Below are 23,932 nucleotides of genomic sequence, written 5' to 3' on the forward strand. Positions count from 1 at the left end.
GATAAGATCTGGAGAATATTGGATAGCATGTAACCTGGATGTCTTACAAAGACATACGTGTGCTAATGGATAGGAGATAAACCTCATGAAAATACAGGAGTCTTCCAGTAAGATCTGAGGGCCTGGTAGTGATATCTCCTCCAAAGTAAAAGATAAGTTGCCGTACCTTGCATTGTCTGTTATTTAAAAAGAGGCACAGCATTTAATGGCTGCCCCAAGAAATAAAGTGCTTTTCAGATAATCCAGGTTACTGTACTAGCAGGTCTGCCACTAGGTCTATATGGCAAATGCCTATTAGAGGTTCTTACGGCTTTGGAGAAAATCCATATCCTTTCAGCAAATAAATGTTCTTCTTTTGAGAAGTACCTCCTGAACGTTGAATGATCACCTAATGACATGAGAAGCCCATCAGTGAACTGAATGTTATCTGAGCCATCAAGCCTAAAGTTGGCTGTGCCCAATAGCACTCCCTTATTGAGTAGAAGTGGTGTATTCGTTCAATGCTTGAGAAGGTCATGAAGGCACAAGAAAGTTTCATAAGAAGACTGCTCACAATAATAGGGTGTTGACTCCTGAGGCGCGGCTTTAACACATACCTGTGGCTCATGGAAATGTCCCTGTGAGTATTTGACTAGGAAGCAAAAAAATCAAATCAGATTTACAGGTGGAGCATCTGTTGGCACAGATCAGGAGGCATTCTTCTGGTTATCTACTTTGACTGAAAGAAGAGATGAACTGAATCTGAAACGTTTATCTATTCATAGACTTTGGCCACATTATCACAAACTGGAAAAGAAAAAATATTAGACAACCAATGGCAAGGAAGTTTAAGAAATATTAGAAGTACTGACTTCCAAATGTACTCAGAATATGAAAATATTTATGTCTCATGTGGCTGCTTAGTAAAGACCCCTCTGTAGAGACAGCTTTCAATAACCACATGGAAAAGTAATTGTTCAATGATTTTGGGAAAAAGTAATCATGACAATAGGGATGAAAATTATGCATGGGTTTTGGATAACATGGACTTTTATTCACAAAGGCTGACCAGGATCCCAACAATGCTTATGTGACAAATCTGTCAGCAGTGGATAACCAACACTGAACTCAGTCACCCAGAATAGCCATCCTTATGGAACAAAACACCCTAGGCAAGATCTGGTTAAAGCACCACCTAGGAAGCAAACCTTTCAAGGTTGGGTTGCTGTTTTCTAGAATACAGCGAGATCCTAGCAGGAAATAGATGTTATAGTCACCCAAGATAATTGCAGAGAGCTTAATAAAGAAATATTTACAAAGGTATGGGCAGAGTTAAGGAAAAGAATAGTTGGTTCAGAGCCCAGAGGCTAGCTACAACAGGGAGTCATTTTTACCTCTAGGCCTGAAGGGGCAAAGGAGGAAGGAGTTCCCTAAATCCAGAGAGAGAAGCCAAATGGAAAGAGTTGACTGACTGGACTTGGGGCCTCAGGTAGAGAGGTGCAGTTAACCTGTGGTGACCTACCAGCAAGAGAATCAGAGGAATAAACTCCATAAAACCATTCTCTTACACTCCAATCTGCTGTTGATACCTCCCACAGACCAAATTGGAAGCCAGGGGACAAGAGAGCCTGTGGATGTCATCATAAAAGCCAACTTCTCTAGGGACAGAGCAGGGTGAAGAGTGGGGTAGAGAAGAGATCCAAGGGGTTAAATGAATAGTACCCAGCTCAGGGACTTCCCTGGTGGTCCAGTGGTTCAGACTTTGCCTTGCAATGCAGAGGGTGTGGGTTTGATCCCTGGTCAGGGAGCTAAGATCCCACATGCCTCACGGCCAAAAAAACCCAAAACATAAAGCAGAAGCAATATGGTAACAAATTCAATAAAGATTTTTAAAAAATGGTCCACGTCAAAAAAATCTTTAAAAAAAAAAAGAAAGAAAAATACCCAGCCCATGTTCTGAACAAGTGACCAGCCTACTCACAGGGGAAACTTTAGATATATTCAGCAAGACATTCAGGACTTCATTAAAGACAAACAAAAAACTACCAGAGGTACATGTTTTCAGACTCTTTTGTCAGAATTTACTGCCACATAGGACAGCAAAAGAAAAGAGCAAAATGACACACATTCTAAATATCAGAGTCTGTAAAATGCAAGGGGTGAGAATAGGAAGTAAAAGATGGGACAAAGAGTATGTTTAAAGCATATTTGTAAATAATACATAGAATTGAAAGAAAATGGAAAAACTACCCAATAACTAAGAAATCAAATTAGGCTTTCCACAACACCTTTGTTTTTTTCTGTATTAGCAGGTCTGACTTTATGCTTGCTACATTAATATGCTTTTTTTCTAGTTAATCTAAATAGATGTTAGTCTACTACTATTTACAATCTGTTCAAGGTTTTGATTCACATTGAAGTGGCTGGAAATAATGAAGACAAAAATTTATTTATTCTTTCCTTCATTCACTCTCCAGATGTTTTCTGAGTGCCTGCTATGCGTCAGCACCACGCTAAACTCTGGGTATATAAAGGTCCTTGTTCTCCTAGAGCCTACAGTCTACTGGGGTAAGTAGATCTTAATGAATTAATTGCACAGATGTGAAATTTCAATTCTGACAAGCACTACAAAGAAGCAATATGTGGTACAGAGAGAGGGATTCATAGAGGCAGATGATCAAATGAGGAAAGCCAGGTATGATGTCCCTGAGAGGTATGCAGGAGCTGAGATCTGAAAAATGAAGAGAGGCACAAAGAGGCTTCCAGCCGACGGACACCTGGACGAGGCCCTGTGAGGGGGAGGGGCACGATGGGTACTGGGATGGAAAGGAGGCCAGTGGGTGCACACGTGGGCTGGAGCATGGTCCCAGATCTGGATGGAGAAGCAGTATCTTAGGTTATTTTATACAATGAACTACAGGGAGATTGTTTTAGCGTAACAAGATTGTCAGTGCCAGTTGTGCAATCCATAGCAGAGGCTCTGTTCAAGTGAGTCCTTCTCTTCCTATCAAATTTTCCTTGAAAAACTCAAGGTCACCACACATTCAGTATCACTCATCTTGGTGTTTACTTGCTTAATTGTGGTTCTATAATTGGCAACCATTGCTTTATGTCAAGGAAGAGCTTTCATTGTTCCTAAAACCTGATGCAATTTATTATATCTGAAAATGCTACATGTAATCTTCATTATTAACATCTACTACTAAATACACTTTTTAGAAAGATCTATGAAATCCTTTGAGGTCTTCCTGGCCAAAAAAGCCCAAAGAATGAGATACTGTCTGACATAATTTTATTTACTCTATAGCACAAGCATTAACTGAAAGAAAAAACCAAATCTACTAATAGGTGTGGATTATCATAAAGAATATGGTCCTCTCTTTAGTGTGTACATAATAGAGGCTAATTTTGCAAACGGTTACTGAATGTAAACAATGACGCTGCAGCAAAGTGAACATGTACTCAGTCTCACAGAGCAAGACGGCAGCTACCAAATTATTCATGATTTTTGCTTGCAAAACAATACGTGCTTTTCACTCACGCCTCTGGTGCCGTTCTCTCTGTTTTAAGTCCAACACTATGTGGAATTAGACGACGGAGGGAAAGGAGGGAGAGAAAGCATTAGGAGAAAGTATCATGGGGTTCTGATCTGCCCCCTCTCTCAGTATCCTTCATTACTTAAAGAATCCTCATTCATCTTCTTTATTAAATAAAAGGCAGTATAGCATGGTGATTAAGAGCAGAGGCTCTAGAATAAAACTGCCTGGATTATACTGGTGAATAAAACCAAATGACAAAGTTACACAGAAATCAATACAAATCAGGATCAATCAATTTTTTCCCTTAATTTTCTCGCTATTTTAGAAATAACTATAAAAGACTAAGTGTAGCTGACGCATGTGTGTGTGTGTGTGTGTGTGTGTGAGAGAGAGAGAGAGACAGAGACAGAGACAGAGAGACAGAGAGAGAGACAGGGAGAAGAGAAAGGTAAGAAGAGAAATTATTTGTGAAACACTCCTATTTGGGTAATTCATAGCAGATTAGCAAAGATTGATAAGCGATGGGTGAAAACTTTATTCAGGCAAATGATCTTTTCACTCATATCAAGGAACTCATATCCTGTTACTGAAATAGCAGGAGCAAGTATTATTACCTAGTATTGTCTCTTATTTCCAAACATTTGCAAAGTATGTTCCTGTTGTGCTCTAGGGTTGAGTCAGAAGTTGCAGCCATTACAAAGCCCTCTGTCAAGGAGAAAATGTGATTAGACCAACTGCTTGCACTGACACTTAAAAATTAACTGCAAATCTGTTTGGGGCAGCTAAGGCATTCCCTAAACACTTGCTGGTTGGGAATGTCGGCTTTCAAATCATTATTTTGTATCCCTTAAAGATACATTTTAACTGTTTTAATATGTGAGGAACAGGCCTGCCAAATTGTGCTTATGGCTTTTTAACACAAGCAATTTACAAATGCAATGAAGCAGATAATAGGACACATGATACAGAATTTGAAAATCTGTGTTGATGACACTGCTGCTGTAGAAACATTTTTGGAGCAGCCCTGTGTCCGGCTGCCTGGATAAGAAAAATGTTGTTTCTTATTTCACAGGGGGCCTCTTCCACCCAATGGTGAGTTTAGGGTCGTGTCCTTGAGCACAGATCAATCTCTCTCATGCTAACAATATTCTACTTGAAATCCTCTAGAATTCGTGCATTCAGCAAAATACAACAAACAGTAAAAATCTCACTCAGCATTAAAAAAAAAATCTGTTCCAGTAACAGTCAAAACTAAGTGTTTTCCTTTTAAAATGAAGGCTTCCATAGTAACGTATAAGTATGTAGTTTTATTTGTAAACATTTATATATTTGTCAAGAATGCAAAAGGACATTTAATACTGGTTCTGGTTATTTATAAATACAATAAATTTTTCATTAAGAAAAGTTTACGAGAAAAATTTTAAAAATAATGGAACTGGAGTCGTTTAAATTTCTTACCTTTTTATTGAAAAAAATTTTGTTTTGCTAAAACAATGTCTCCAAGCTGTGGCCTGATAGGCAGGCTCATTTTAGTTCTGAAGTAGACTAAAGGCACAGTGTGACCTCCTGTCACATTCATTCTCCATCACCAGTGTCCACTTACAATGAATAGTAGGATCATACCTTTAAGCTCAATACCAAGGGATGCCTGGTGAGGCATAACATAATTTTAAAAACTATATTTGTTTATTAGTAAGAGAGACTGTCCACTGCTTCTCTGTACAGACAGTATCAAAAAGTCATCTTGGAATTATCTTTGTTCTTCAAAAAGTCACTTGAGGGACCCCTCAGTTATGAAAATATGGTTCTCTCCCTTTCTAATATCCCTTGGGATGGGAAGACTAATTAGCTTTGAGAGAAGGAAGGGACGAGAACTAAATGTTTCTCCTTGAGATTTTAATTTAGGACAGAACAGACTGACCCTGAACTAGGTCTATAGGCCAAAAGGAATACAAATACCTTGAAGGCAGAGACTGGACTGTTGTCCTAGACTTCATAGAAGGGTCTAAGAGTAGGGGCTGCATTCTGATACTAGCCATGCTTTGAGGAGAAATGGCTGAGCATGGTATAAAGACTTAAAAAGCTATAGTCTTGGATCCTAGTGTAGGAAACCACTACAAGAGGGGAAGGATCCAGACAAGCAAGTCACTAAGAAATGATACCAAATGGCACCAACAAAAACATCAGAGCTCCAGTAGACTACAAGGTCTTGCTCTCCAATGAGAAAGTGGAAATAAGACTGCCCCCTCCCTTGACATTTCGGGGCAGTCCAGGTCAGGGTGAAGAATGATATGCTGGATGAGTATCGTTCTTGCTATGAACGCAATGAATGGAAAAGTAGATGTGGGACTGTATTGCTGCCCCCAGACAATGAAAATGTACTTTAATACCAGAAATGATGTGGTCAAGCTGGACTACATCTGATTATTAATTCAGCTATGTTGTTCATTCTCCACCTCACTCCATGAAGGATTTAAGACTGAATTATGTAAACCTCCTCCTTTCTGTACTTGGTACTTTCAGTTCCGCTGTTTCCAGTCGACCCATGATGGCCCTCCTTTAATCCTTTGCACTGATCTATAAATTACTTGCACATCAAGGCCCTTTACTGGTATGTTTTGCCTTGGTTCATTCTCTATTAGAGAAGCAATCCCTAACCTCACTAAATTCTAGAAACAGGGATGCAGACCCCACCTCTTGATGAAAGGAATGGCAAAGAGTTTGCAGCCATGTGTTAAAACTACTATAGTTCAGCCTGTGGCTGCAAACTTTCTACATTCCCTCCACAATCAAATATGCTTTTACTCTCCCAGGATCCCCAGAAGCCTCATCCAATTAAGGCATCAGGTTCAAGCTAAAGGTCTGAATCTCATCACCTAAGTCAGGTCCAGGGTTTGATGAAGCTCTTCAGGGCTGGTTCCTCTTGTAAGGATGGTGTCTTTAGCTAGATCATTGAATTCATTAGGTATATTTCCTAATTACCATTGGCAACAGTGTTGCCAAACCTTCACCACAGCATAACAAAATGCCCTTCCCTCCTGCTTCCAATTACATTTCCTCCCTTTCCTTCAAACTCTGGCCAAAAACCCCTTCAAAGTCCACCTGGCTTCTGAACACCACCTGGTCTCCAAAACCAATGCCCATATTTTAGGTTTTGTTAAGCTAGCATCCCACTTCCGGATATCAAGTTTTGTCCTGCTTATCTATTATTGCACCCCCAAACCCACTGGCTTAATACAACCATTTTATTTTGTTCATGACTTTGGGAGTTGGGAATTTGGGGAAGGCTTAGCTGAGCCCCTTGGGGCTTTCTCACGCAGCCAGATGTTGAGTGGGGCTTCAATCATCTGAAAACCCTCAGGGCTGACAGTAAACACTATCTATCCCTAGGAGCTCAGCCCAGCCTATTGACTAGGACCCCTATACGGGGCTTCTCCATGTTGCTTGAGTTTCTCACAGGATAGTGACAGAGTTCTAGGCTTGTTTGCATAAATTTACTTTCTTGTTAACTTCCTATCTTCTCAACTAACAGGAATAATTATTCCGGAGGAAGATTAAAAAACAAAACCAAAAACAAACTTTAGACCCTAACTGTAAGTGCTTCCTGTGTAAATACAACAATGAAATAACTAACTCTCTCAATTGGAAATCCATTTGAAAAAAAAAGAAAGAAAAAATTATTGAATGTTAAAATTGCACTATTGTATACATAATGTTAGCACAAGGACAGCAAGAACAATTTGCATAATAAATATTCCTATTCTTTTTTTCTAGTTAGCACAATTGAATAGCACCCATCAGTGAAGTAGCACAAAAGAGGGCTATTACCATAAATGTTTGACCTTTCAAGGAGATTTGATACCGTCTACCCAGACTCCACTTCACCCACTTGAACGGAGGTTCTGCCTTTCATCAGTTGAATGTCAAGTGCCTTTGTTGCATCCAAGTGTTACCCTAGCTGGCCATATTCTACATAAAGGGCAAAGAACAGTTTTTTTCTTGGAAGAATTTGTAAGAAACATGGCTCTTTCATGGGAGCACTTCTTATGAAAAGAACATGGATGAAAGTAACCCTAAGAAGGTCCTGATCTAACAAAATGGCAAAAGATGCAAAACTACTTACAACACATCAGTAAAACTGACTTAGCGTCATCTTTCCTCAGGTGAAGGTACACATTCTTTCATGTTAAAAAAATTAACACTCCTACTAACCTCTGCCAAGCGTTTTCCTTCATTCTTCTTTTAGTCCAGCATTGTAAGAGTTAAATTTATCTTAGAAACAGGCAAGTATGGCTATTTGTAGTTCAGGGATGAGAAATATACATATATTAAATTTTGTGAGTCGCTCATTTTAATCAGTGGCATAAGGATTAATTTAGAGGAAACACTAAATTAATCCAATATTACACACAGTTCTTCACTGAGGAATCTTTATCTTCCAATTTCCTATGTGAATTAAGGCATTTACAAACTGAATCTGGAGATCGTGAACAAAAAGGCAAATTTCTCATCTTGCTCCAGAGGGAATGACAGTACACACTCCCGTTCCTTCTACCGTGCTGACAAGGGAGAGAGTTGCAGTGGCTTTCCCAGCTCTAGATAAGGACAGAAGGCATTTCTCTACGGATTACAAGAGACTGGCTCTGAGATACAGAGGAGAGACTTACTCAATTATGCCATAACGCCTCCTAAGGGAAAGATTTTGGGCACAATAAGAGATCCTTATGAAGTCCCTGTGTGCATTCAAACTTTAATAACCAAAATTATGGGTTGCTATAGGAACAAAATAGTAAATTACATTTAAAAGCAATTTATTAAAATTCAGAACAGCTAGATTATACAATGGTAGCAAATGAAGTACTGCCTCTTACTCTTATGTAGCATTATTGGCGTAGCTGGATATTATTTCATTTACTCCTCATAACAGCCCCGCAAAGTAGGTAGTGTTTCCATATTTTTACAGGTGAGAAAACTACTGAGATTTAGAAAGCAGCTCAAGTCCACCAAGTAATATGGGGAAACCCTAGATCTGCTTGACTCCAAATCTTTTTTTCTCTCATGCAACATATTTCCACTCGATGACAAAAAGTAAAAACAAAACAATTACAGAGACAGACATGTGTCCCAAAGTTGGAGAAGCTAAAATTCTATTAGTTGTATAAGAAAATTCACTGTATTATAATATTCAATTTTTATATTTATGTATTGTGCTACTAATGCATTAATGTTTAGAAGTTCAAATACACTGAAGAAATAACAAAGGAATCTTCTGAAGACCTAAGAGCACATTATTTGGTTTTGTGGTTTATACTCCTTTATTCTTCTCTCCTTCCCTATCTTCCTGCCTTATTTTTTTGAATTCTCCATTTATGTGTAGTTTTCACCTGGTATTACTCAGATGATATTTTGGAAATTACTTTCAATTGCTGTTCTCAAAGTATTTCTCTTTACTGGAAGATAAAACTGAAGACCAGAGAAAAGTATTTTCCATTGTTCTCTAGGTAGGCACTGCCTTCTTTCTGCTGATACAATCTATCCACATTAACTCTAGGCATTAATTATTGTTACTAGAAGCTATTATCTGACTTTTACACTCCCCCCCCCCACCAATAATAATAAAGTTTCCTAAGTCAGCATCTAAGGGATAGGACTTAAGTCTCTGGGGATAATGTAATACATTCATATGCAATGGTGAAATCTTTTTACAGAAAATATTCACACCAGTTCCTTTGGTAGTTTTTTCTTAAATTGAAGTAGAGCTGATTTACAAATCTCTATTTTATTTATTTCCTCTCTGTTCTTTAATATTTCCTTCCTTCTGCTGACTTTGGGTTTTGTTTGTTCTTCTTTTTCTAATTCCTTTAGGCGGCAGTTTAGCCTGTTTATTTGAGATTTTTCTTGTTTCTTAAGGAACACCTGTAACTGTTTATTATAGTTATAGTTGCTTTAGAATTTTCTGTCTTTTAGTCTTTAAGTGGTTGATCATCAGCCCTTATTATATATTTGCATTTCCTAGTGAGATTTTCCCTTTTAGATTCTTACTTCTTTTCCACTTAGATAAGACCCTTTAACATTTCCTCTATTCAAAATGATAATCTTGCTGGGTAGGGTATTGTAGGTTGCAGGGTTTTCCCTTCAGCACTTTGAATATATCATGCCACTCTCTTCTGGCCTGAAAACTTTCTGCAGAGAAATCAGCTGATAGCCTTACAGGGATTCCCTTGTATATGACTCCTTGTTTTCTCTTGCTGCCTTTAGAATTCTCTTTAGCTTTGACTTTTGCCATTTTAATTATGTATGTCTTGCTGTGGGTATTTTTGGGGTTCATCATGTTTGGGACTCTCTGTGCTTCCTGTACCTGGATGTCTATTTCCTTCTTCAGGTTTGGGAAGTTTTCAACCATAATTTCATCAAATACATTTTCAATCCCCTTCTCTCTTCTTCTGGGACTCCTATAATGTGAAGGTTCATATGCTTAATGCTATCTCAGAGATCTCTTAAACTGTTTCAAGTTTTTATTTATTTATTTATTTTGCTGTTCTGATTCAGTGATTCCCATTATTCTATCTTTCACATCACATATACATTCTTCTGGATCACTCAGCCTGCTCTTCATTCCTTCTAGTGTGTTTATTTCAGCTATTGAATTCTTCATTTCTGATTGGGTCTTTTTTGTATTTTATAGTTCCTTGTTAAAATTTTTACTGTGTACATCTATTTTTTTTTCCTAATTCAGTAAACATTTTAATTACTAATGCTTTGAATTCTTTATCTGGTAAATTGTTTATTTCTATTTCATTATTTTTTTCAGAGTGTTTCTTTTGCTCTTTTAATTGACAGCAGTTCCTCTGCTTTTTCATTTTGCTTAACTTTCTCTGCCTCTATGAATTTAGGTGAAACAGTTACCTATTGTTGCTTGAAGGGTTGTTCTTATGCGGGGCCATTCCTGTACAGGTGCGGTGTGTCCACTGCCTTTGGCGGGAGAGCTGGATTTGATATGGATCCAAGTCACATCTTTCCTCAGGGTTTGCTGGCAGCTATCACCTTGGTAGGGGGTGGGGCTAGAGATGGAGAGGCTAGAGCTGGAGCCCAGTGTGAGGCAGGGCTTCCTTTCTGCTCAGTGGCTGTCACTGCCCTATCAGGGGTGGGGTCTGAGCCCAAGTTGCTGGAGCAGAAGCCCTGAGGGTCGGGCTCAAGCTGGCTCTGTTCCCCTTAAGTGTGTGTTTTCCCCTCTCTCTGAACTGGCACCTTTGCCCCAGAGTGGGGGAGTGCTGAAGCAAGTGGGGCTTGTGAGGGTTCTCTGCTCCTGTTGTCTGCAGACAGAGGTCCAAGCTGTCTCTAATGCACTGCCTGTGCAGGCATGCACAACCGTTTTCCTTGTTCCGCTCAGACGCAGACTCAGGTGCAAGTCCCCTTTGTTCCTCACAGCAGGTCACTGTCCTCAGCCTCCACCACCCCCGCCCTGTTGTTGAGCCGTATCACTGGGCAGGTGAGGCCTATGTGGACACTTGGCCTGTGATCAGGGGGTAAGCTGTGGTGGAGCAGCTGCTGTCAGAGGTCGGGGCTACTTCAGATGCACTGCTTGAGTAAGCTCAACAGTGGCTGCCACCATCCCACCCAGGCCATGCCCAGGGACTAGCTCATCTCTGTATCCCACAGTCGAGTCTTCTCCCCAGTCATGGCTGCCCCAGATCCAGTGCTGCCCTGTGACATGGAATGAGCAGAATCAGAGCCTTTGCTTGGCTTGGGTGTGTGCCAACGCAGTTATGGGAAACCCAGCAGCCACTAGAGCAGACCACTCTCCACCCTGCCTCAGGGCAAGACAGCACATGAGTGTTCCTCACAACTGGAGTCCAGGCTTCCCTGGACTTCCCTAACAACAGCCCCCCTGTTAGACCCAGCAGTCCTCCAACCAGCTAAGAGGGCTCGTCTCCTCTGTATAGGACCCCAGGACTGGGGCACCCAATCTGTGGCTCTCACTGCTTACTCCCCAGGGTGAGTGTCCAACTGTGTGATCTTTCTTGCCCTCTGAAGTCCCCTCCCAGGAGCACAGGTCCTGATCTGATTGCTTTTTTTTTTTCCCTTTCTACCCAATTATGTGTGTATCATTCTTACAGCCTTGGAGTCTTTCTGCCAGTTTCCAGTTAGTTTTCAGTGAGAGTTGTTCCACATGTAGATGTATGTTTGATGTGTTTGTGGAGGGAGGTGAGCTCCATGTCCTCTTACTCTGCCATCTTGATGATCCCCTTTGGTAGTTTTTAAAACAACCCAAATAAAGACCATCTATATTTGCCCTCTTTATTTTCACTTCCATAGAAAAATCTTTAATCTAACAATGAACAACAGGATATCTCTTTCTGGTAGGCAAAGACAATAGGATTTCCTATATGTCAATGAACTATTTGGTGAAATTCTTACTTCTTTTTAATTTACTTATAAAAAGAAAAGGTTATGTATTACTTAAACTTATCTAGGCCCTAGTTCTTATTAGTACATAGCAACATGAACTTTACTAGCTGCTTAATAAAATTTCAAAAGTAAAAATGATTAAAAAGCAACCATAAGGTTTTTTTGTTCTTCTGTATAATTATATTTACCTAAGTAATTTAGGCTTGCCTTTGGATAAACTGCTTTGTGTTTATTTTTCATTGCATCTGCTACCCAATGAGTCCTGGTGAGGTACATTCCCTTCAGAAAATATAATAATAGATAATAAGAAGGATTTTGGAAGAAAATGATTAATGTTAAAAATGTGACATTGACTTAGTTATTTAATTAGCAAATGTTAAATATCTTCTATACCTGTATTTACTCACCCACAAGTCCTAAAAGAATGTAGGCAATAATGAACAGTATGAAGATCATGCAGCACAGCACATCTGTACAGCTCCTAAAAACAAAAAGGAACAAAGAATTAAAAGCGTCCTGAGAAGATTCACATAGCATCCGTTTTCCTCCCTCTTATGGACTTAATGTGTCTCCCCCAATTCCCTATGTTGAAACCGAACCCCCAAGGTGATGGTATTAGAAGGTGTGTGTCGGGGGAGAATTAAAAGGGGTACAAAATAACTTTTTGTTCACTGCAAAAAACTATAAGAAGGGAGAAAAAGACAATAACAACAGTGATATGCCATTTTATACCTAATAATTCTGAAAGGTAAATCGGATGCATTTCTGCAATCAAAGACTTTAGCAGCAGGGAGTGGTTATAGTTCCATGATTAAAGAAGTTTCCCCAGAGCTGTTAATATTTATTTTCTTGATTCTTTATTTGTAAAATGTTTTTAGAGGTTAGAGTACACCAACATCAAGAAACTTTTTTATTTGAAATTGTAATTCAAGCTATTTGATTTTCTTCATGCTTCCCAATACATGGTATAATAAAACAAATTAGCCATTTCCATTCCTCTCTCTCTCCATTATCTTTCTACATGCACATTTAAAGGGTACTATTATTAAATAAAGGATTGACTGCATAAGCTTTCTATGAGGAATGGAGTTGCAATTATTTGAACAACAATGTCTATAATGCATTAAAAAATGAAATGCGTCTAAATGGTAATTTTCCAGCTATTCTGAAAGCTGGATATCGTGAAATGAGGTTTAGGGAAAATTTAGCTCATAGAGACTTGGTTATTTTCTAAGGGATCACAAGTCAAACCAGTAGCCAGTAGGATACTCAGGCTTTCAACTAAAGTATTTCCTATTTCTAATATTAAATTTTGTTCAGCTCCTAAGTGGTCTAGAAGGTCAAAACTATATCTTGAAAGTATGAAACAATACAATCATTCTTTCTTGAAACTTAATGAAGAATCTATTAGTAAAGAAAAAGATGGACCTATTTGACAGGATTAAAAGATGTGCATGAGAATTTTCATAGCAAAAACTTCTTGTTCTAGAGGGCATATGGATATGTTCCAGTCTTTTACCACAGGCAGGCGGAAGTTACATTCTATTTTTAGTGGTGGTAGTAATAATAATAACGAATGATAATTGTACAGTAACAGACACAGTAATACCTTACACGTTGATAAATCCCTGTTTTACCTTTACTGCTCTCACATACATAACTTTGGTTTTTAGGGGTAATGAGGTAAGCTGACTTATGTAAGGTCCATGAGAGAGAGGTAGTTACAGAGGCAGACAAATATCTACGTCTCTGCTGCCTAACCTTTTTCATTTAGTGGTTATTCTAATAAGATTACAACTTTCTAGAAAGACTCCAAGTAGCCGTATCTAAAACTCCACACACATCCTTATTACTCTACCTCACAATAGGAAATGGATCCACCATAAGGAAAGCTAATCACAGTCAATTCAGAAACAAACTATCACTTGTTTAAGTCTAATTTCAACCCAGGAATTTTAAATTTCATTGGGACTGAAGAATTATGAGAATAATAAAAAGAGAAGAAAACAGGCACTCTAGTTTTCTTTGGTTAACAACCACTGAAGGGCTTCCCTGGTGGCGCAGTGGTTGAGAGTCCGCCTGCCGATGCAGGGGATGCGGGTTCGTGCCCCGGTCCGGGAAGATCCCACGTGCCGTGGAGCGGCTGGGCCCGTGAGCCATGGCCGCTGAGCCTGCGCGTCCGGAGCCTGTGCTCCGCAACGGGAGAGGCCACAACAGTGAGAGGCCCGCGTACCGCAAAAAAAAAAAAAACAAACAACCATTGAAGGCAAAACCTGGTGGGGGTGAGGAGAGGATCTGGCTCGTGTGCATTCTGACACATCCTACTCAAGATCGGGTTCTCATCATGTCAGGGCAGTTTCTGAATAGCCTGATACCTAATAACGAATGCCTGCAGGTGAGGAACTAAAGGAGAGAAAACTAGAACAGTGGTATGTTTTTACTAGAAATCTTGAAGCTGTCAAAGCCCTGTGTGTAATGGTAACTACCAAGGAGACAGGGATGTAACCAGAAGCCCCAGCCCGGCTGGCCAGCATCCTGTAATATTATATCTATAATATGTTTATATCTACATAGTTAGTTACATTGTATATAATACATACTATAATGCATGTTTATAATGACAATATCATATAGTATTATAATGTTTTCTCTTCATATTATGTAGTAAGCACAGAGAGAAGTAAACATACTAGAAAGATGAATAAAAGAAACTTAAAAACAGAGCACAAGGAAAGAAGCAGAAACACCCACCCCCCAAAATTTCTAAAAAGTAAAACCCACACTCCTCGGCTACTGGCCCTAATGAATGGCATCAGTCAGGGTTTGGTTCCATGTGGGGTTTTACATTATGATTTCTCTTTCTTTTTGGTGCCAAGGACACACTACAGCCCCAGGGGCTACTGTGTACCCACACAACCTCTCTCTACCCCTTCCCCCAGCAGTCTCTCACCACAGTGGGACAGCATTTCTCAGTAATTCACACCTTGAGATGTTTGGGGATTCTATTCTGGGACTAGGAAGGATAACGAATTCAAGTCCGCTTTACTTTTCTGGAACTCTGCTTTAGAGAAATAGAAGCCGATACCCCATGGCCAGACTGGTTAATTTCATTTTATTTAAGCATGGAAAAATGTTGAACAAAGTGAAAATTATGGAAAATTCAAGAGTTTCAAAACATAGGAAAGCTTTTCTAGATGAAACATTCTTATTTCTGAAATTTTTCCTATAGTGATTTGATTCCCTTTGCTGTTTAAAATTTTTCTTTTAAAAATAGGTGTGTGTGTGTGTGTGTGTGTGTGTGTGTGTGTGTGTGTGTGTATGTGTGCTTTCAGATAATTACAGTTATCTGTCATTTTTATCCCCAGTAACTCACCTATTTCTCTCCACTTCCTCAGATACATTCCCTACTGGAAAAAAATCACTGCTTAGAAAGTTATTGGGAAATTGAATAAGAAGAAAATATAAAATATAGCTTGGGCACCATTTTGGGAGTCAGGAACACAGGAGAAGCTTAATTCAAATTTTAGAAGTTATAGCACATCATCATTGTTTCTTTCTTTGATTTCAAGGTATCTTTACAATCCCAAGTATTCTGTAGAAAATGAGCTATTTTTTAAAAACCAAGTACTTAATTTGGATAATTTTTAATACTCTTAAGATAGCTATTGAGGTAACTGGGTGATACAAGCTCATGGTTTAAAATCATTCTTAATCATGTTCTAGCTAGCGGCCTGTCATAGCTGTACATTTTCCTCAGTTGGGTTCATTTTTACTTTTATAGTAAGAACCACTATAAGAACCACTGTACTAACCTAAAAATGGGTTGCATACCACTGAGTTCTAGAAAGAAGATTAAATATACCTGAACCCTCTCCCCTACCCTCCCTCCAAATCAAAGTCCAATTTTTTCAAAACAAGCTGCTTACACTCACGTTATAAGAAAGTTATTCAAATTTTTATTCAGATTAAGCTGTCCTGGCATAAAAGTATTTTCAAAAGTTAAACTAGAAGTACCATTGCTATCTTATATCTATTTTTCCAAATTGCAATAAGAATAGGATCCCAATTATATAATCATTTGCAGATTTCCCTTTCCTTCCTATCTCTAACCCACAAGTACAGAATGCCTACAGTCACCTCAACTTGAAGCCTTGGGAGTTTCCTTTGACTTTCCCTTTTTCGTTGCTTATCTTTCATATTCAGTTGATAAGTTCTCTTGATTCCTTCTCTCTGATGTGTCTTTCATCCACCCCTTCCTTTCTATTCCTGCTGCCTGGACTTGGTCCACATTCTCTTAACCTCTCTTCAAACTATTACTGTGGTCCCTTAATTGGGCTCCTGCATGTAGTCCCTGCCTGATCCAAATCATTCTGCACATCACTGATATCACTGACAGGGGACAATGTCACTTTATTATTTAAAACTTGCAGTGCTTCTCCACCACCTGTTCAATAATTTCCAAATGCCTTAGCTTTATGTTTAAGAACCTACAGATTTAATCCTAGTTCAAGCCCCAGACTGCCTTTCTAGCTTTTCTGCCTCTATTCATCTCAATGTGCTTCAACCAACTTGGACTTTTTCACTTATTGAATACACCATGAAATCTCCCTTGACCACACTCAGAGCTCTCTGCTCATGGTCCTTTTAGACTCATCCTCCTGGGACATCATATGTCCCAATTTGTATGAAACAGCCAGGGTTTACACCTATTATCCCGGAGTAACAATTAGCAGTATTCCCTTTTACTATGAAAAGTGCCCCAGTGTGGATCTCAACCCCATCTACTAAAATCCCATTCTTCATATGGTCGGATTCCCTTCCTCTTCTAGGGCTGAATAACATTCCATTGTATGTATATGTCATATTTTTTAACCTATTCATTTGTCAATGAACACTTAGGCTGTTTCCACATCTTAGCTATTGTGAATAGTGCTGCAGTGAACATGGGAGTGCAGATATGTCTTTGAGATCCTGATTTCAATTCTTTTGGACAATGTGGATAAACCTAGAGGAACTTATGCTAAGTGAAGTAAGGCAATCACAGAAAGACAAATAACTGCAGGATTCTACTAATATGAGATATCTAAAATAGTCAAACTCATAGAAAGTAGAATGGTGGTTGCCAGGGGCAGGAGAGAGAGGCAAATGGGGAGTTACTTATTCAATGGCAATAAGTTCCAAGTATGCAAGATGAATAAGTTCTAGAGAACTCTGGTACAACATTGTGCCTATATGTTTAACACTACTGTATTGGGCACTGAAAAATTTGTTAAGAGGGGAGATCTCACATTAAGTGTTCTTACCACAATTTAAAAAAACCACATAGCATGGAAGACATGATAACCATGGCAAGGCTGCAATATATAGGAATATATTTGTGCAAGTTCATAAGTTATTTGCATTTAAAATTTTGCTATGAGTAAGCATAATACAGGTATTAAATATGTGATTGCAAATGTAAAACTTTTTTAACTTAAAAAAATTAAAGGGGGGACCTGCAAGATGGCAGAGGAGTAAGACGTGGAGATCGTCTTCCTCCCCACAAACATATCAAAAATAAATCTACATGTGGAACAACACCTGCTAAACACTGGCAGAAGACCTCAGACTTCCCAAAAGGAAAGAAACTCCCCACATACGTGGCCATGTGGCTGACAGGATCTTGGTTCTCTGGCTGGGTGTCAGGCCTGAGCCTCTGAGGTGGGAGAGCCAACTTCAGGACACTGGACCACAAGACCTCCTGGTCCCACATAATATCAATCAGTGTGAGCTCTCCCAGAGAGCTCTGTCTCAATGCTAAGACCCAGCTCCACTGAACGACCAGCAAGCTCCAGTGCTGGACACCCCATGACAAACAACTAGCAAGACAGGAACACAATCCCACCTGTTAGCAGAGAGCCTGCCTAAAATCATACTAAGTTCACATACACTCAAAAACACACCACCGGATGCACTCCTGCCCACCAGAAAGACAAGATCCAGACTCATCCACCAGAACACAGGCACCAGTACCCTCCACCAGGAAGCCTACATAACCCACTGAACCAACCTTACCTACCGGGGACAGACACCAAAAACAACAGGAACTATGAACCTGCAGCCTGCGAAAAGGAAACCCCAAACACAAGTTAAGTTAACAAGTAAGTTAAGCAAAATGAGAAGACAAAGGAATACGCAGCAGATGAAGGAGCAAAGTAAAAACCCACCAGACCAAACAAATGAAGAGGAAATAGGCAGTCTACATGAAAAAGAATTCAGAATAATGATAGTAAAGATGATGCAAAATATTGGAAATAGAACAGAGAAAATACAAGAAAGTTTTAACAAGAACCTAGAAGAACTAAAGAGCAAACAAACAGTAATGAACAACATAATAAATGAAATTAAAAGTTCTCTAGAAGGAATCAATAGCAGAATAACTGAGGCAGAAGAACGGATAAGTGACTGGAAGATAAAATAGTGGAAATAACTACGGCAGACCAGAATAAAGAAAAAAGAATGAAAAGAATTGAGGACAGTCTCAGAGACATCTGGGACAACATTAAAGGCACCAACATTCGAATTATAGGGGTCCCAGAAGAAGAAGATAAAAAAAAGGGACTGAGAAAATATTAGAAGAGATTATAGTTGAAAACTTCCCTAAAACGGGAAAGGAAATAGTCAGTCAAGTACAGGAAGTGCAGAAAGTCCCATATAGGATAAATCCAAGGAGAAACACGCTGAGACACATAGTAATTAAAGTGACAAAAATTAAATACAAAGAAAAAAATATTAAAAGCAGCAAGGGAAAAGCAACAAATAACATAGAGGGGAATCCTCAGAAGGTTAACAGCTGATCTTTCAGCAGAAACTCTGTAAGCCAGAAGGGAATGGCAGGACATATTTAAAGTGATGAAAGGGAAAAACCTACAACCAAGATTACTCTACCCAAAAAAGATCTCATTCAGATTCGAGGGAGAAATTAAAACCTTTGCAGACAAGCAAAAGCTAAGAGAATTCAGCACCACGAAACCAGCTTTACAACAAATGCTAAAGGAACTTCTCTAGGCAGGAAACACAAGAGAAGGAAAAGACCTACAATAACAAACCCAAAACAATTAAGAAAATGGTAATAGGAAAATACATATCAATAACTACCTTAAATGTAAATGGATTAAATGCTCCAACCAAAAGACATAGACTGGATGAATGGATACAAAAACAAGACCCACACATATGCCTCCTACAAGAGACCCACTTCAGACCGAGGGACACATACAGACTGAAAGTGAGGGGATGGAAAAAGATATTCCACGCAAATGGAAGTCAAAAGAAAGCTGGACTAGCAATTCTCATATCAGACAAAATAGACTTTAAAATAAAGACTATTAGAAGAGACTAAGAAGGACACTACATAATGATCAAGGGATCAATCCAAGAAGAAGAAATAACAATTGTAAATATTTATGGAACCAAAATAGAAGCACCTCAATACATAAGGCAAATACTAACAGCCATAAAAAGGGAAATCAACAGTAACACAATCATAGTAGGGGACTTAACACCCCACTTTCACCAATGGACAGATCATCCAAAATGAAAATTGATAAGGAAACACAAGCTTTAAATGATACATTAAACACGATGGACTTAATTGATATTTATAGGACATTCCATCCAAAAACAAAAGAATACATTTTCTTCTCAACTGCTCATGGAACATTCTCCAGGACAGATCATATCTTGGGTGACAAACCAAGCCTTGGTAAATTTAAGAAAATTGAAATCGTATCAAGTATCCTTTCCGACCACAACGATATGAGACTATGATATGAGACTAGATATCAATTACAGGAAAAAAATCTGTAAAAACTACAAACACATGGAGGCTCAACAATACACTACTAAATAACCAAGAGATCACTGAAGAAATCAAAGAGGAAATCAAAAAATACCTAGAAACAAATGACAATGAAAACACGATGACCCAAAACTTATGGGATGCAGCAAAAGCAGTTCCAAGAGGGAAGTTTATAGGAATACAATCCTACCTCAAGAAACAAGAAACATCTCAAATAAACAATCTAAACTTACACCTAAAGCAATTACAGAAAGAAGAACCAAAAAACCCCAAAGTTAGCAGAAGGAAAGAAATCACAAAGATCACATCAGAAATGAAAAACAAATGAAGGAGACGATGGCAAAGATCAATAAAAGTAAAACTTGTTTCTTTGAGAAGATAAACAAAATTGATAGACCCTTAGCCAGACTCATCAAGAAAAAAAGGGAGAAGACTCAAATCAACAGAATTAGAAATGAAAAAGGAAATGTAACAACGGACACTACAGAAATACAAAGGATCATGAGAGATTACTGCAAGCAATTATATGCCAATAAAATGGACAACCTGGAAGAAATGGACAATTCTTAGAAATACAAAAACTTCTGTTCCTGAACCAGAAAGAAATAGAAAATATGAAAAGACCAATCATGAGCACTGAAATTGAAACTGTGATTAAAAATCTTCCAACAAATAAAAGTCCAGAACCAGATGGCTTCACAGGCAAATTCTATCAAACATTTAATGAAGATCTAATACCTATCCTTCTCAAACTCTTCCAAATTATAGCAGAGCGAGGAACACTCCCAAACTCATTCTACGAGGCCACCATTACCCTGATACCAAAATGAGACAAGTCACGAAAAAAAAATAACTACAGGCCAACATCACTGATGAACATAGACGAAAAAATCCTCAACAAAATACTAGCAAAAAGAATCCAACAGCACATGAAAGGGATCATACACCATGATCAAGTGGGGTTTATCTCAGGAATACAAAGATTCTTCAGTATACGCAAATCAATCAATGTGATACACCATATTAACAAATTGAAGAATAAAAACCATATGATCATCTCAATAGATGCAGGACATGCTTTTGACAAAATTACACACCCATTTTTGATAAAAAATACCTTTCAGAAAGTAGGCATAGAGGGAACTTACCTCAACATAATAAAGGCCATATATAACAAACCCACAGCAAACATCGTTCTCAATGGTGAAAAACTGAAACGATTTCCACTAATATCAGGAACAAGACAAGGTTGCCCACTCTCACCACTATTATTCCACATAGTTTTGGAAGCTTTACCCATAGCAGTCAGAGAAGAAAAAGAAAAAAAAGGAATACAAATTGGAAAAGAAGAAGTAAAACTGTCACTGTTTGCAGATGACATGATACTATACATAGGGAATCCTAAAGATGCTACCAGAAAACTACTAGAGCTAATCAATGAATTTGGTGAAGTAGCAGGATACAAAATTAATGCACAGAAATCTCTGGCATTCCTATACACTAATGATGAAAAATCTGAAAGAGAAATTAAGGGAACACTCTCATTTACCACTGAAACAAAAAGAATAAAATACCTAGGAATAAACCTACCTAAGGAGACAAAAGACCTGTATGCAGAAAATTATAAGACACTGATGAAAGAAATTAAAGATGATACAAACACATGGAGAGATATACCATGTTCTTGGCTTGGAAGAATCAACATTGTGAAAATTACTATACTACCCAAAGCAATCTACAAGTTCAATGCACTCCCTATCAAACAACCAACGGGGGCTTCCCTGGTGGCGCAGAGGTTGAGAGTCCGCCTTCCAAAGCAGGGCACACAGGTTCGTGCCCCAGTCCAGGAAGATCCCACATGCCGCGGAGCGGCTAGGCACGTGAGCTATGGCCGCTGGGCCTGCACGTCTGGAGCTTGTGCTCCGCAACGGGAGAGGCCACAACAGTGAGAGACCCACGTACCACAAAAAACAAACAAACAAACAAACAAAAAAAACAACCAATGGCATTTTTCACAGAACTAGAAGAAAAAATTTCACAATATGTATGGAAACACAAAAGACCCCGAAGAGCCAAAGCAATCTTGAGAAAGAATAATGGAGTTGGAGAAATCAGGCTCCTGGACTTCAGACTATATTACAAAGGTACAGTAATCAAGACAGTATGGTACTGGCACAAAAACAGAAATACAGATCAATGTAAGAGGATAGAAAGCCCAGAGATAAACCCACACACATATGGTCACCTTATCCTTGATAAAGGAGGCAAGAATATACAATGGAGAAAAGACAGCCTCTTCAATAAGTGGTGCTGGGAAAACTGGACAGCTACATGGAAAAGAATGGAATTAGAACACTCCCTAACACCATACACAAAAATAAACTCAAAATGGATTAAAGACCTAAATGTAAGGCCAGACACTATAAAACACTAAGAGGAAAACAGGCAGAACACTCTATGACATAAATCACAGCAAGATCCTTTTTGACCCACCCCCTAGAGAAAGGGAAATAAAAACAAAAATAAACAAATGGGACCTAATGAAACTTAAAAGCTTTTGCACAGCAAAGGAAACCATAAACAAGATGAAAAGACAACCCTCAGAATGGGAGAAAATGTTTGCCGACGAAGCAACTGACAAAGGATTAATCTCCAAAATATACAAGAAGCTCACACAAGCTCAATATCAAAAAAGCAAACAACCCATTCCAAAAATGGGCAGAATACCTAAACAAACATTTCTCTAAAGAAGGTATACAGATGGCCAAAAAACACATGAACCATCACTAACCATTAGAGAAATGCAAATCAAAACTACAGTGAGGTATATCACCCCACACCAGTCAGAATGGCCATCATCAAAAAATCTACAAACAATAAATGCTGGAGAGGGTGTGGAGAAAAGGGAACCCTCCAGCACTGTTGGTGGGAATGTAAACCAATACAGCCACGATGGAGAACAGTATGGAGGTTCCTTAAAAAACTAAAAATAGAACTGCCATATGACCCAGCAATCCCACTACTGTGCATATACCCTGAGAAAACCATAATTCAAAAAGAGTCATGCACCACAGTGTTCACTGCAGCACAATTTACAATAGCCAGGACATGGAAGCAACCTAAGTGTCCATCGACAGATGAATGGATAAAGAAGATGTGGCACATATATACAATGGAATATTACTCAGCCATAAAAAAGAAAGAAAACTGAGTTATTTGTAGTGAGGTGGATGGACCTAGAGACTGTTATACAGAGTGAAGTAAGTCAGAAATAGAAAAACAAATACTGTTCGCTAACACATATATATGAAATCTAAAAAAAAAAATATTGGTTCTGACAAACTAGATGCAGGAAAAGAATAAAGATGCAGATGTAGAGAATGGACTTGAGGACACAGGGAGGGGGAAGGGTAAGCTGGGATGAAGTGAGAGTGTGGCATGGACATATATACACTACCAAATGTAAAATAGATAGCTAGTGGGAAGCAGCTGCATGGCACAGGGAGATCAGCTTGGTGCTTTGTGACCACCTACAGGGGTGGGATAGGGAGGTTGGGAGGGAGATGCAAGAGGGAGGAGAAATGGGAATATATGTATATGTATAACTGATTCACTTTGTTATAAAGCAGAAACTAACAGACCACTGTAAAGCAATTAAACTCCAATAAAGATGTTAAAAATAAATAAATAAATAAAGCAAATCCCCCATAAAAAATTAAAAAATAAAAATAAATGCCCCTGAATTGCAAAAAAAAAAAAAAAAAAAAAAAAATTATAATCCCAACTTTCAAATAAGGTCGAATGTCACCTCCTTCATGCAGTTTTCAACTAAAAGAGATCCCTCACATCTCTGTAGACTTACAGAAACTGTTTGTACATCTTTAAGGCAATTATCTTCCACCTATTATAATCTAGATGGGGGGTGGCAAACTGCAGGCCAAGGGCCAAATCTGGCTTGCTGCCCACTTTTGTATAGTTTTTTGTGAATTAAGAATGGTTTTAACGTTTTAAAAATAGTTTTAGAAATCAAAAGAGTAATATTTTGTGATATAAGAATTACACAAGGGCTTCCCTGGTGGCGCAACGGTTGGGAGTCTGCCTGTCGATGCAGGGAACATGGGTTCGTGCCCCAGTCTGGGAGGATCCCACATGCCACGGAGCGGCT

At 38.7% G+C, this 23,932-nt stretch overlaps 1 protein-coding gene across 7 annotated transcripts in view; it reads right to left on the bottom strand.

The window, feature by feature from the left end:
- SLC44A5 (solute carrier family 44 member 5) overlaps positions 1 to 23,932 on the bottom strand; it is a 378,746-nt gene that overhangs the window by 86,980 nt on the left and 267,834 nt on the right. For 6 of the 7 annotated variants that reach the window (XM_067726594.1, XM_067726591.1, XM_067726587.1 and 3 more), the window contains one exon: positions 12,335 to 12,408. Coding sequence is in view for 4 of the 7 variants with exons in the window: in XM_067726587.1 (XP_067582688.1) it covers positions 12,335 to 12,408 (74 nt within the window). In the remaining 3 variants the exon portion in view is untranslated. Of the gene's footprint in view, positions 1 to 12,320; positions 12,409 to 23,932 lie in introns of all 7 variants that reach the window. The other variant, XM_067726592.1, reaches the window with a different exon arrangement.

This window comes from Pseudorca crassidens, chromosome 2 (genome assembly GCF_039906515.1).
Source record: "Pseudorca crassidens isolate mPseCra1 chromosome 2, mPseCra1.hap1, whole genome shotgun sequence".
Taxonomy (NCBI): domain Eukaryota; kingdom Metazoa; phylum Chordata; class Mammalia; order Artiodactyla; family Delphinidae; genus Pseudorca; species Pseudorca crassidens.